Source organism: Filicampus tigris, chromosome 12, assembly GCF_054856515.1.
Source record: "Filicampus tigris isolate MCC_2025a chromosome 12, RoL_Ftig_1.0, whole genome shotgun sequence".
Taxonomy (NCBI): Eukaryota; Metazoa; Chordata; class Actinopteri; order Syngnathiformes; family Syngnathidae; genus Filicampus; species Filicampus tigris.
In genome coordinates this window covers 3,700,035-3,713,504 of record NC_141228.1, presented here as the reverse complement: position 1 = coordinate 3,713,504, position 13,470 = coordinate 3,700,035, and the positions used below count along the sequence as shown (strand labels likewise).

The window sequence follows — 13,470 nt, the reverse complement described above, 5'->3', positions numbered from 1 at the left end:
ACTTTCATTGACACCTGGGTGTAATTTAAAGTCTTTAATGTATCTGATTTTGGAATATGGAAAGAAACTAGGGCACCCAAAGATGCAAGGGAAGAACACGCAAGCTCCTCAAGGATAGGCCCGAGCCAAGATTGAGACCCAGAATTTTTTGACTGTGAGACAGACAAGCTAACTACATGCACCACCATGCTACTTTTAGCCAATTTCAGTAGAGAATACTAGGGCACATGTTTCTCTTTTCAAATACCCCATGTCAAGGTTTCCGTTTTTGTATGTCTTCACTCTATTTGAATCAGGTGACCAAAACAATTATAATAAAATGCACCGTCAGTGTCAAAATCAGCCATATCACTCTATTTTAAACCTACAACTAAACTGGTATTCCTCAACCTGGTAAAGAAAGTGAAACATGAGATTCTGGAAAATGTTTCTGTGAGACACTCAAATACAGTCAGAAGCCTTTTGACAAAAAGAAATCCTACCGAAAAGAACAGGGGCTCAATATGAACCCTTGAGGTATACCAGCGACTGGAAGTACCTGTCAGAATAAAACCACCATCAATTAATTACAGTCATATTTAGTCTGTTAGTTTTTTTTTTAATCGTGTTAATGTAACTTTACAGTTTCTGTATGTTGATGAGATCAATTGTTTTGCATTGGGCTTCTTGTGCTTCAGTTGTTGGGTGGGTGGATAACAATCGTCAATCATACCCTAAAGTGGACACTGATTGGCTGTCATTTTGTCAGGCCTAACTTTATAGGCTCCTATTGTAGTTGGGAGGGCAAGTTGTGGGCATGAGCAGAGAGGAGCAAACAGAAGACGTGAAAGTGGAAGAGCAGGTGAGAGTTTACGGTCCGAAGAATGGTAAATTAAAAAAAAAAAGGGCCAATGGCACCATTCATGAAGATAGTCATATACCTTCTTTGTTAGGCGTTTGCTTACCACAGAAGCAGCTCAAGTTTAGCCTACTGTATAAATGCAAAGCACCCAGGCGCGACTGCAGCCACAGCAGTAAAGACGCTAATGTTGAGAGCCATAACGAAGCTCTTCGCCAAACTAAACTGAAGAACACTCTGCGTATGAGCAAGTCTGGGACCGACAGGCTGATGATTTTCTTGCCAAGTGGATAGCGATGAACTGCGGGTCGAACATAGTTGAAGACGAGGAATTAGGTGTTGCAAACAGCGTCCAGTGACTCTTCATAGAAACCATAGTGTAGGACTACTGCGACGACCAAAATCAGCAAGGCGTATGCCGCCGAAAAGATGAACAAATGACATTTTGGTGGAGGATGCATCCAACTGTGATGCTATCACTGGACCTCAACTAGCAACCACAGCTATTTGGCGCTGACCGGACATTTTATTGATGGCCTTTGGAACCTCATCTCATTATGCTTTGGTCGTCGAGAAAACAGAAACCGCAAACTTTGCTGATGAATGCGGCAAACATTTTCTCAAGATGGCAAATGACTGGGGAATTGAAAACAAGATATCCACCAAACACACAGATGCATACGTACAGACAGACAGCGCAGCAAACAGGCTGGCTAGTATGGAAGCCCTCCCATACGAGCATTTTGCCATGTATTTCCATTCACTAGAAGAGGGCCATCAAGGTCTGCCTCGATAGCTGTCGGTTAATCGTACAACAGCGAAGACAGTTAAAAAATGAATAACTTTTTTAAGTGAGATTAAAAGGCAGATCGCATCATTTAATTAGATTTATTTTTTTATTACAGAATTAATTATTCTCTGTATTTTTATAAACTATAAACTAGACAGCACTACTTCTGATGTGCAGTGCATTTTTATGTTACTCCAGTTTTTTTTCCCACACTTTAAACCTACCTCAGTAAGCCAATCCACAGATATCTGACTCCTGTCTCTAAATAACACCTGCAGCAATTAGTCAAATTAATGACCAGCAAAATCCCCCGATCATGTCAATAGAAAGTTTGATTCCTCTAAAGTCCTTCTTTTGTCTGTAGTCAGGGTTTCTTTGTGTGAAAGACAACAATGGCCACAACTGTGAATGAGCCAAACTATTATAAAATAGAAAAAAGGACACCATGTCTCCAGAGATTCATCCATCCTAGTGAATTGTTTTCTTGTATAATGTGCCGTAAAAGCCTTGAAATATTGCCTGTAAGACTCTTACATCCAACAAGTTCGCAGCTGTGGTAAGCGGTGGCGAGTTGATCAAGATTTACAGCTTCTTTGCTCCAAGTCTACCACATAGACCGACTGATTCCATCCACTTCTGCTGTCATTGTGTACTCAGCCAAAACCTTCAGACCAAGTCCCTCTGATCTTGCACGCCTTCATCTAGACACTTACAACATTGCCTTTCTCACCTCTCAGAGCTCCATAAAGAGATTTCCTGCCAAGGCTCTCCTTCCCTCTTGTGGTTGAAGCACTGGAAGGAATTATTGTATGCCTCCATTTTCGTTCCTTCATCCTCAAGTAAGATTGAAGTTATTTGCAGGGCTGCAATGGCCATCTTGCTGGCAGAGTACTGATCAAAGAAAAGCGATGGTGATGCCAGTAAAAAAAGAAAGGGACAGGAAAAGAGATTGAATGAATTGTGTGAAGAGGCAGGTTATTGGCATTCAGTGTCCAAAGGGCGACAGAGGCAGGCTGCCCGGGAATGCAGTCGGAATCTGAAGCTTCTGCTCAATCCATCGGCATCCCACAGAGTTAAACACTACTCATGCATCACATCTCCTGTTACCCAGAGAACAGCGCTCCTCCTTGCTTTCGTTTTTAGCAGCTTTGACAGGATGTGTGTGAGCGTGTGTAGGTGCATGATCGTTTGGAACTGTGTCTCTTGGCGTTCTTTTGGCACGGACGTTAGCACCATTTACAGGTGCATAGTTGAGATTGGGCAGAAGATCAAATGTGTGAAATCTTTTTCTCAGATTGTCAGTGTCATAATACTGACTGGTATTACAGGTGGTGTGATCCACTCTTAGGATTTCTTTGTAATTTGACCTGCGTGTTTATCTCTCAGGTTATGAAGAGGTCATCCGGATCCCAAAAGGCTCAGTGTTCATCCACATACAAGAGCTCAACATATCTCTCAATTACATTGGTAAGATGCTACTCTACTTCAGGTTTTGTCATTGGGCTTGAAGTAGTTTAAAATAAGTGTTTCTAAACTACACACAGGATTTACTTTGTGCTATTTGTGCTAAAGTATTGGGTCACTGGCCATGACACCTGCAGGGAGCAAACGTTAAAACACAAAAATGGATTGGTCTCTCCTTTGCAGCTCTAGTTACTACTCTTCCGGTAAAACTTTCTGGAAGATGTGTATTCCAGGGTTATATGCAAGTCTTTCCACACCAAACTTTTCTAAATATGTCATTGCGGATCTTGCTTTGTGGACTTGGACACAGTCATGATGGTAGAGAAAACAAGTTTAGGACAATTTTTAAAAAAAAAGAAATGTTGGTAAAATATAGACTATTTCACTTTGATAAAGGGTATTAAGGCCAAGTATTGATGAATTAAATAATCAATCACAAGGTGTGCCTTCCTACATTTGTCCATATAGTTTTGTCATGTACAGCTACGGCCCCAAAAATATGTTCTACCATGAACAGGCCCCTGGCGAAAAAAGTTTGGGACCACTGATGTGCTCAATGTTCATGGGACATGTTAGTACTGTACATTGATTTGTTCCTTGCACTTCCCTCTCTTCTGTGTTGTCAGTGCTAAAGAGTAAAAGCGATCAGTTCTTCCTCAATGGGAAGCTGGCCTCTGAGACACCACACAGGTTTGAGGTTGCTGGAACAACTTTCCACTACAAGCGACCCACTGATGGGCCAGAAACACTTGAGGCTCTGGGACCAACAAATATGACCCTTGTTGTCATGGTAACAATAAAATCTGTTAACTAGATATTTTTTTTACGTACTGTATGCATATAAGAAGACAAAAGTGGATGTTATTTTAAATCTGTGTGCAGGTGATGGTCCAGGAGGAGAACCTTGGAATCCACTATCGATTTAATCCCCCTGTCAACCGCGAACCACTGAATGGTTTTGCCTGGTACCACACATCTTGGTCACACTGCTCTGCTCTCTGTGCTGGAGGTAGACACACACACACACCTTACAAGAAGCTACCAGGCTTAAGGCTATTTGTTGGAAAATGATTCACTTGAAGCGGAAGTCAAGCCAACCATATTTTTTTCAAGAATATGTTCCCAGCAGGCCCACTAGTGCATTCTGATTAATTTTGCGTTTGTGGAATATAAGTTAAGCAGCAAAATGCACTCGTCTATAGCCATCTCTGGGGGTGGCCATTTTGTCATGGCTAAAAACATTAACAGCATTAACACTTATTCCACAACACAATATTTATCAGAATGCCCTGTTTCAACTAGTGGGCTTGCATAGAACATATTCTTGAAAAAAAAATGTTTGCGGTGACTTCCCTTTAATGAAACGTCTTTACATGGTGAAGTGATGCCTTGGGGGCAATTTGGTTTTATTGACTTTTGTTCATTAGTTGTGCTGTAATTAAAATTGTTCTTGACTGATGTTATTAGAACCAGTTTTAAGCAGTCAAATGGCCTCTGAAAGTTTGCTGATCATCAAGGGAACTATGTGCATCATTTGTGGACATTTTTGTATTAGGTCATTGGCTCACATATTGGTGCATCACAATACATTAGAATATTGTGGAAATGTAACTTATGACACTTATTTCATCGGTTCAAAAGTAAAACTCCTCTATATTTTAGCTCACTGCACAAAATAAAATACTTAATAATCTTTTAAAATCGTTTTGATGATTATTGCTGACCACAGAGTGTATTAGAGAGATTATTATGTCCATTAATGTGCAGACAGGAATTCTGTGTTAATGACAACTTCGTCCATCATAGATTAACAAATGCCATCACACTGCACAATGTTGTAAGATTGTCAATGTCAAAATTATATTTGGAATAAACCAAACGGCCGTGGCTTTTGAAGCGTAGCTAATGGTGAGTGACATTTTTCATCATTTGTTTTTATTTTGGTCCTTGATAGTATGTCTTCACATAAAAATGCTTTTTTATTAGAAAAAAATGTGTGTGTCCGTGTGTATGTGTGCGCAATGTGCATTGTAGGCATGTCACTGCAATGTAAAATATTTTAATAATCGTTTGATTGATTCATTCATTGAAGAATCAATATTAATTTGCTCAATTCGATGCCTTGATTTACGTGAGGTTAATACAGTCATAGCCATTATGCAATTGTACTAATAATCAATAAATACTACTAAATAACGTTGCATTTCTATATTTTCCACATTCCCTGGTAACGCAGGTATTGACTTGTTAAGAATGGAAATAAAATTGAAGAAACAAATTTTATCTATAACTACCCTAGTGAGGAAGACGGGTTTAGAAAATGGATGGATGGATATGTTGCTTTTGAAGAACAATAATTCCATGTGATGGGAAAATAATTCTATATGACTACATTCACATCTGTACATGGTTGATGCAATCAATACATTGAAATAACAAATTATGATTATAGAGTAATGATTATGTTGTATTGTTGAATGTATGCAGATTTTACGAGTCTTCTTACAAAATGTACTGCGGCAGCAGTTCTTGACAAAAGGTTCAAAATATGGAAATTCAGATAAATTGTTCTGGAAGTGAATTTTGATAGGTAGACAGCTCTTTTACTTGTACCAAAAATACACAATTCAAGAGCTCAAGAAATCATAATATTATAAAAGAAACAATCAAGATTATTTTTGATTGAATCCGTGCAATGCTGTATACTGTTTTGAGTTTTACTTTTTAAATTGAATTACTCTAGTACATGGACTTTTCTATGAATGCGTCTATAGTTGATTTATTTGAGATTTCACCATTTCTATTAATGTCTTGTAATGTTTAAAAAACAGAAGTCCAAGAAGTGACCCCTGCGGGACACCAAATTATATGTGATTCACCAGCTAAAACAAAGCAAATGCCTTGGTATAACTAATGTTGATGTTGTAGCTAGGATTGTTTGGCAGGAACGCATCAGGAAAAAGCAGCAGAAGGAAAACAATTTATACAGGATAGTTGCCAAAAGAATGCAGGGGAAACTTGTAATCCTTATCTCCAGAGACAAGAGTGAGCACAGGCCTATGAACTAATGTTGGCCCTTTACTCAAATAAGGTGGATAATAAATCACAACTTGCTACTACTGTGAAAGAGACTTTCATTTTAAACCGCATACACTCATGCTGAATATTCCCACATGCCTATGTTGCCTCGACCTTTAGGTGAGCAGATTCAGCAGGTGGTGTGTCGGAAGCTATCAGATCACACCGTTGTTTACAACCACTTCTGTGATAAGAAGCACAAACCCAAAGAGAGGCGCAGATTCTGCAATACGGAGCCGTGTTCCCCAACGTGAGTGTTGGGACGTTTTTCTTTTTTTTTTTTATGTTGCACGTGCTGTTGTTGTACGGTTGTGTCAGCAGAGTCTTGATTTAAATAAGCGCTGTTGTCTTGGCCAGCTGGTGGACAGGAGTGTGGTCGGAGTGCAGTCACAGCTGTAATGGCGGTCTGAGGACACGTGAGGTTTTATGCAAAAGGAGGATCTCTGCATCAGAGGAGAAGGTCCTGGATGACTCCGCCTGCCCCCGTTCACGCCCCTCATTCACCGAACCCTGCAACAACCACAGCTGCCCTCCCGAATGGATGGCCCTGAACTGGTCAGAGGTAGGCCTGAGGATTTGCTCCTGCAACTGCAAAATTCCCCGGCTTGCTGAGTTTGGGTCAACTCATAAAGTCATTGTGGCGGCAGCAATTGCTGATGGAAATGGAGAGCACAAAATAGCATGGCACCGATTATCTGCTTTAGTTTTACTCTTATTTACCATATACAGATGAATGCCATATTGTACAGCTTTTTGTATAAATTATTCACCCATACTCTGTTCTCATTAGCGTCGTGAGCGAGCTGGGGCCTAGCCCAGCTGACTTTAGGCGAGAGGCGGACTACAACCTGGACCGATCGCCAATTAATCGCTGGGCACTTAAGAGTCAAACAGCCATTCACACTCATAATCACATCTATGGAGAATTTAGACTTGGAACTTTGATAATTCAGTCGTTAATCTACACTCTCTAGTTCCCTCTGAGCTCTCTTGTTCAGACATTTTGGACAAATTCTGGCTCCCAAACCTGTGCTGGTAACAGTTTGACAAAGACACTTTTCTGCTGGCCCTTCTGGAAGAATACTTTTCAACTCCAACTCCATTTTCATAGTCGTCCTAAAGGAGCAGTGGCGACACCTACTTCACATTCCCCTTTAAATCTAAAATCAAGCACTGAGTGGCGAGCGTTTGTGAGGTTTGCAGATATTGATTTTTCGTGTGTGTATATATATATATACATACATATATATACCGGTGCTGAGTGCAAGATCACTAAAAATCCTAACCCTAAAGCAGGGGTGTCCAAACCTTTTTGCAAAGAGGGCCAGATTTGGTGAGATGAAAATGTGCGGGGGCACACCATTCAGTTTCAAGTTGCTTAAAATTTTCACGGCATTTGTTACCGGTCACATTGTCCTCGTTTGCATGTTTTGTATGGTAGTAACTCTTGATGTTGAATTTCTTGAAAACACAGTCTTTTAGCAAACTAGGCAGACACAGTTGTTTTGTATTTCAGTGAAAATATGACAATTTTCACTTGTCCTGGAAGTAACGGCCCTTTCTGTCAGCTCTCTATTTTATTCACTACAGTCTCTATTCTAGAAATGGACTGGAAAGGGCCACACAAAAGGTCATGCAGCAAGGTGTTCACTATGACACCTAACACAACTTTGAGGTTTTCTGTTTTCGGAGAGGCAGAGCACGCTTGGAGCGTATTTCCGAAAGCACCTGAGAGGTTAGGCACAGGCCTGCTGCCATCTGATGGTAAAATATAAAACTGCTTTTTTATTTCCATGTGTATTTTGTACCGTGGTCAACACTACTGACGGGCCACTCATTATTAATTTAATGCGAGAGGTTGCAGGCCGGTAGACATTTTAACACGGGCCGCACTTTGGACATTATGGATTAAGTAAAGTTAACTACAATTCTCCTCACCCTAGTCTTCACTCTGAGATATTTGTGCTAAAATGAAGTTTGCATCAACGAAAACACAAGGTTGAGTTTGCCTTCTGTCATTCTTATCTACAAATTAACTCCTTTAGGAAAGTGTCCAGCTAGGTTTCTAAGTAACTGTTCTGCTGAAATATCTTTACAACCGTGTAAAACATACCCTTGAGTGTCCCTTGTTGATGATGATGATGATGATGATGATGATGATGATGATGATGCTTGTTTGCTGGTCAAATACCATTGATAATGCCTGTTACATATGCGCACTTTGTTTCTGTTCCCTCTGTTATAACTACAACGCCATGACAAGTAAGCAGACTACCAACTCCAATCATTAAAGCTTCAGAGTTGCACAATTGTTTAAATGCCGTTTGACGTGGTGTGGCTTTTCTCTGACGTCTTTTGCAAGAAAACTAAGGCGCATGCAAGAGAAATAACTATATCCAGCTGATTTACTGAAACTGAGCAGGCTTTAGTCCGCTTTTTTTTTTTTTTTTTTTTTTTCGTGCAGCTGCTGCCCTCTTTTGAGTGGACAAAGCTTTGTGTTGCTTATGACCGCAATGAACCCCGTGTCCTTTTTTTTCTCCTTGTTCGCTCTCCCTTTATCCTCATGCGCTCCGCCTGCAGTGTACACCCAGCTGTGGTCCTGGCTACAGACACCGAGTGGTTATGTGCAAGAGTGGGGAGAGTGGAGACGCGCTGCCAGATGCCAAGTGCCCCAAGCATGGCAGACCCACCTCTAGAGTGCGCTGCAACCTGAAGCGATGCCCTCCGCCTCAGTGGGTGATGGGCCCTTGGGGAGAGGTAAGCCTGTCACCAAATACGACAGGGATGGGCATCTTAAATGCTGGAGGGGGCCACAGTTTTTCATCAGTGCTACCGGGGGACCACAAAGGACCAGTCACTTCCTTACCAGATGTATGACAAAAATGCTATATGGACAAAATAGGTGCATATGTGCAAAATACACGCTCTTAATACAGTATATTTCATTTTTGTTCATTCATTTAACAATGCATGTATAAAAGAGCCACTATCCTAACCCAACAACAAAGAGTTTGAAGCAATCAACAAAATAACTACATACATACTGTATTTTTTTCACAGTGCAAAGGGCTGTCGTTCATAAAAATGACCATTCAAGGAGAACAAGGAGCCAACATTAAATCATTCACTGCCAGACATTTTCAGACACTTTTACCCTAACGTTTGAAAAAGTATGAATAAATTCCTGGGATTGAATGGCTGGACTGTGAAAAGACAAATACATTTGTCAATGGCAGTGAACACACTTTGTACATTTTTTCACAAAGATCAATTCATTCAAAATTTTAATATTATTGAAGTACCATGTTTGTCCTGCATATCATTCCAAATCCGCCCAAAAATATTAGGTCAACTCATGTTGTAGTATAGGGCAGTACAAGGCCCAACATAAGTGCAATTTAGACATGGTTGCCATCTAGTGGTGATTGGTGATATTACAACTTAGAACTACAATTAGACTCCTGCATATTTGCAGTTTGGCTACGGATACAGATTTGCATTTTTGCAGATTTTTGGGCTTTTTTGGTCCCAGTGAGATTATTTTTGCAGAGTGAGTGTTTTCTTGGTGAGTGTGAGAAGCTTCTGGGTGACAGACAGATTGATTGATGTTTTTTTTTGTGTGTGTGTATGTGTGTGTGTGTGTGTGTGTCTGTGTGTGTGCGTGTGTGGGTGTGTGTGTGTGTGTTTGTGTGTGTGTATGTGTGGGTGAGAGATTTTGGGTGTTAGTAAAAACTTTGTCATGTCGGTCCAAGGTTTTTTGGGTTGATTCTGAGAGTTTTTTTGATGAGTGTTGATGAGGTTTTTCTGGTTGTATGTGGGGAGGTAACTGTTATTTTTGGCCCATAAACATCAGCAACTTACCTACACTCCATATTTCAAAAAGCAGTGTTACTGTGAGCTGTAGTTGGCATGCGTGTATGTTTTTGTCTCGCAGTGTTCTGCCAAGTGTGGACAGGGTCAAGAGATGCGATCCGTGCAGTGTCTCACCCACACCGGCATGCCATCCAACGAGTGTCTGGAACATCTGAAGCCAGCCTCCATGCAGCAGTGCAAGAGCAAATGTGACCTCATTATGCCCATCAGCACAGACAATCCTGAAGGTTAGTGGTCAAAGCGTAGCCAAGGTAGTCCAGTGAGCTAACAACAGCTTAAGACATTTTCGTTCTGACTGACGCACGTCGCTCTCATGGCCAGACACATTCAAATTCACAGATGCTACAGTGTGAAATGTGAAGATGGCGACTCCAAATGGACAAACATAATACCTGCACCTCACAAGCACATTTTGTATTGACAATGTTGTTGAACGCATAAATTAGTTTTATTCGTTTACTCGATTAATCAATGGGATATTTGGTAAAATATTTGATTGCAAAAATATTCAATAGCTGAAGCCCTTATTGATATTTATAATAATTGATTCCACTGATTGCAGACCCGTCGTCAGATCTCAGCCTCAAAGGTGGAGGTCAACGCAAACATTTTTTTTTCAAGAATATTTTCTATGCAAGCCCACTAGTTCAAACGGGGCATTCTGATAAATATTGCGTTTTTCCCTTTTCCCTTTTCCCTTATGTCCTTGGTCTCTGGTTCTAAAGCTTGAGTCCTCACAAATAGGCTCCCCAATAGTTTACCAATATTCGGGATTGCGAGTACGATAAATAAGTACTACAAAGATGTTATTAATCTAAAACTATTTCATGTGTCTCCCCTACAGAGTGCAAAGATGTGAACACTGTGGCCTACTGCCCCCTGGTGCTCAGGTTCAAGTTCTGCAGCCGGCCTTATTTTAGACAGATGTGTTGCAAGACTTGCCAAGGACACTGATTTGGACCGATGAACCTCACAACACACACACACTCACAAAATGAGCCTTGTGGCAGCCACCTGAAGGAGGGCAAATTTGTGATGCTGCCAGAAACCCCGGTGGTGCCTTAACAGTTCAGAAGGTCCTCTTAGCAGCCAGAGTCCATGGGAGAGCACATCCCTCCCAACTCCCAAGCAGCCTGAGCTGAGTTCTACATTCCACTGGTGAGAAGGCTGCTGAAACCTGTCCTCTGTTGTAATATTTTTGGTGCTACTTCTGCAGCCGCTCGTTGGCTACAGGACAGGTTTCGATGTTTAGAGGACCACTTTGTATTTGCTTCGGCTTCAATGTAGAGGTCATATTTTTGTTCAGCTATGTGTTTAAATATCCACTTGTAAAGAAAAGGAACCTCCATGAAAAAGAATATCAAGTTTTTGTCGAAGTTACCTGATAGTTGTTACTTGACCACAGTGTTCTTTTTCCCTTTCTAATCGTCTGTTATCTTAAGTGTTCATCTATTCAATTGAGCAGAATGTGATTTGCACAAAGTGTCATCAGCCACAGGACTTGTATGGTATTGTTTTTGTTTTGACATCATTTGAAATGGCGACTGCAGAGAACCTGCGGCATTCATCTTGCGTTCCATATCTTTTTGTATTTGTATGTTCTATCAGCTCTCGAAAATAGCTTCCTGCTGCACAGGACAGAAAGCCACATTTGTAGCATTAGCAGCTAACATTTATGGGATGCAATTTTGTGTTGCGATTCTAGAGTATGGCAGCTTTGAATGAAATCCCCAAAGGAAAGTCAAGAAGCCCAATCCTGTGCTGAGACTCACTATTTTTGTCACATTAAACCCCTTGCTCGACAGACTAAGTAACTTTAAATATAAGCGGAAATTCAGTGTCAGAGTAAGCGAGCCATTGTGACTCATTGTCTAATTATACACTGTCTCCTCTGTGGGTTAGCCACATGATTAATGATCATCATTCAAACCGGTGATGGGATGTACTTAAAATGTACACTATACAGAAAAATGTATTGAGATACACAAAAAGAACACTGGTCAACAAAGTTTTATCTTTTTTTTTTTTTTTTAAATCATAGATGCAATTAACATTTTAGATTCTTTTTTTCCTCTGACTCCAAATCTGCCCTATTTTTTTCTCTAGTGCATCAGGTTTTCATAATAATAATAATAATGTAATAATAATAATATATTTTGTAATATTTATGAATTAAGGATTAGGTCCAGCAACAGGCAGAATTTTTTTCGGAAACTTCATATCCATAAATTACAAACGCATGGTAAAATCAGTAGTGCGCAGGTTGTTATAGGTCAACTTAAAAACAAAAAATCTAAATATCTTAAAACGTTGTTGTGCTAGAAAAAAAAGGAAACATATTTTTCAAATTAGCATCCAAACTATGTGAAGGAACACAAAATTCCTTGTCTGAAATTTGCTGTTGACTAGTGCAATTGAACCAGACGTCTTAGTTGTACATTACGGTAATTATGCATCTTTCCAAATTCTCCCCAGAGTGGCCTTTTGTCCCAATCCCTTTGTCCGTGTAGTGTGATTTTGTAACTTGGTGCCCCAAACACACACACACACACACACACACGCTTGGAGCTTCTTCTGTATTTCTAATAACTATTTCCAAACTGTTATGAGTGGTCCTGGGTTTATTGACTTTTTTTATCTTATAATCAGTATTTGTGAAAATGCTGCTAAGAGAATCATCTCTGACAGCGTTACTCTGCTTTGTATCTGTGACCTTCACAGATTGCAGCTGTGCATTCATGTTCCTTTTCTTTATTGTGGTGCTTTCTTTTGGAAGGGTGCTATTAATTCATTGCTATTATTTGTGTTGAAGTTATCATTTTCTCCAGATAATCGTATATTTACAAATCATTCCCCATCCTACCAGAAACTATACATTAAGGGCCAGTTTGAAGTTGAAGCATGTCTCTGATTAGCAGCTTCTTAAAACCCCAATCTGCCCTGTGCATTGTTTTAAAAAGGAAATATTAAACTGATTAAACATGGTACATTGTGGAATAAAAATGAGCTATCTTTGCTACAGTTTGGTACATTATTAAATGAAATTATTTATAAATGATGTGTCTTTACTTTAACGGATGTGGCATGGTAGAATATTATGTCCACAATTCTCACACAATAAGAATATCATTTATGTCACCTAGTTCAGCTTTCCGAAAATACATCTTCCCTTTTTGTGTGAATCATGCATCCATAATCATGTCAAAAAAAAAAAAAGAAAAGAAAAGAAAAACCAATGAAGTGTGTGCCCTTAAATCATTCACTGCCAGACATTTTCAGACCCTCTTTTACCCTAACGCTTGAAAAAATGTGAAAAAAATATAAATAAGTTCCTGGGATTAAATGGCTGGTCTGAAAAGACAAATAAATATGTCATTGGCAGTGAATGAGTTAAAAGGGAAATCAAGCCAAAAATGTTCTTTCCAAT

General features: G+C 39.9%; 1 protein-coding gene across 2 annotated transcripts in view; it reads left to right on the top strand.

The window, feature by feature from the left end:
* adamts10 (ADAM metallopeptidase with thrombospondin type 1 motif, 10) overlaps positions 1-13,098 on the top strand; it is a 45,927-nt gene extending 32,829 nt beyond the window's left edge. For both annotated transcript variants that reach the window (XM_086046737.1, XM_086046738.1), the window contains exons 19-26: positions 3,015-3,095; positions 3,719-3,882; positions 3,975-4,101; positions 6,291-6,420; positions 6,528-6,732; positions 8,751-8,927; positions 10,105-10,270; positions 10,888-13,098. In XM_086046737.1, coding sequence (XP_085902863.1) covers positions 3,015-3,095; positions 3,719-3,882; positions 3,975-4,101; positions 6,291-6,420; positions 6,528-6,732; positions 8,751-8,927; positions 10,105-10,270; positions 10,888-10,997 — 1,160 coding nt within the window. In that variant the 3' untranslated portion in view covers positions 10,998-13,098. The remainder of the gene's footprint in view (positions 1-3,014; positions 3,096-3,718; positions 3,883-3,974; positions 4,102-6,290; positions 6,421-6,527; positions 6,733-8,750; positions 8,928-10,104; positions 10,271-10,887) is intronic.
* The last annotated feature ends 372 nt before the right edge of the window (positions 13,099-13,470 follow it).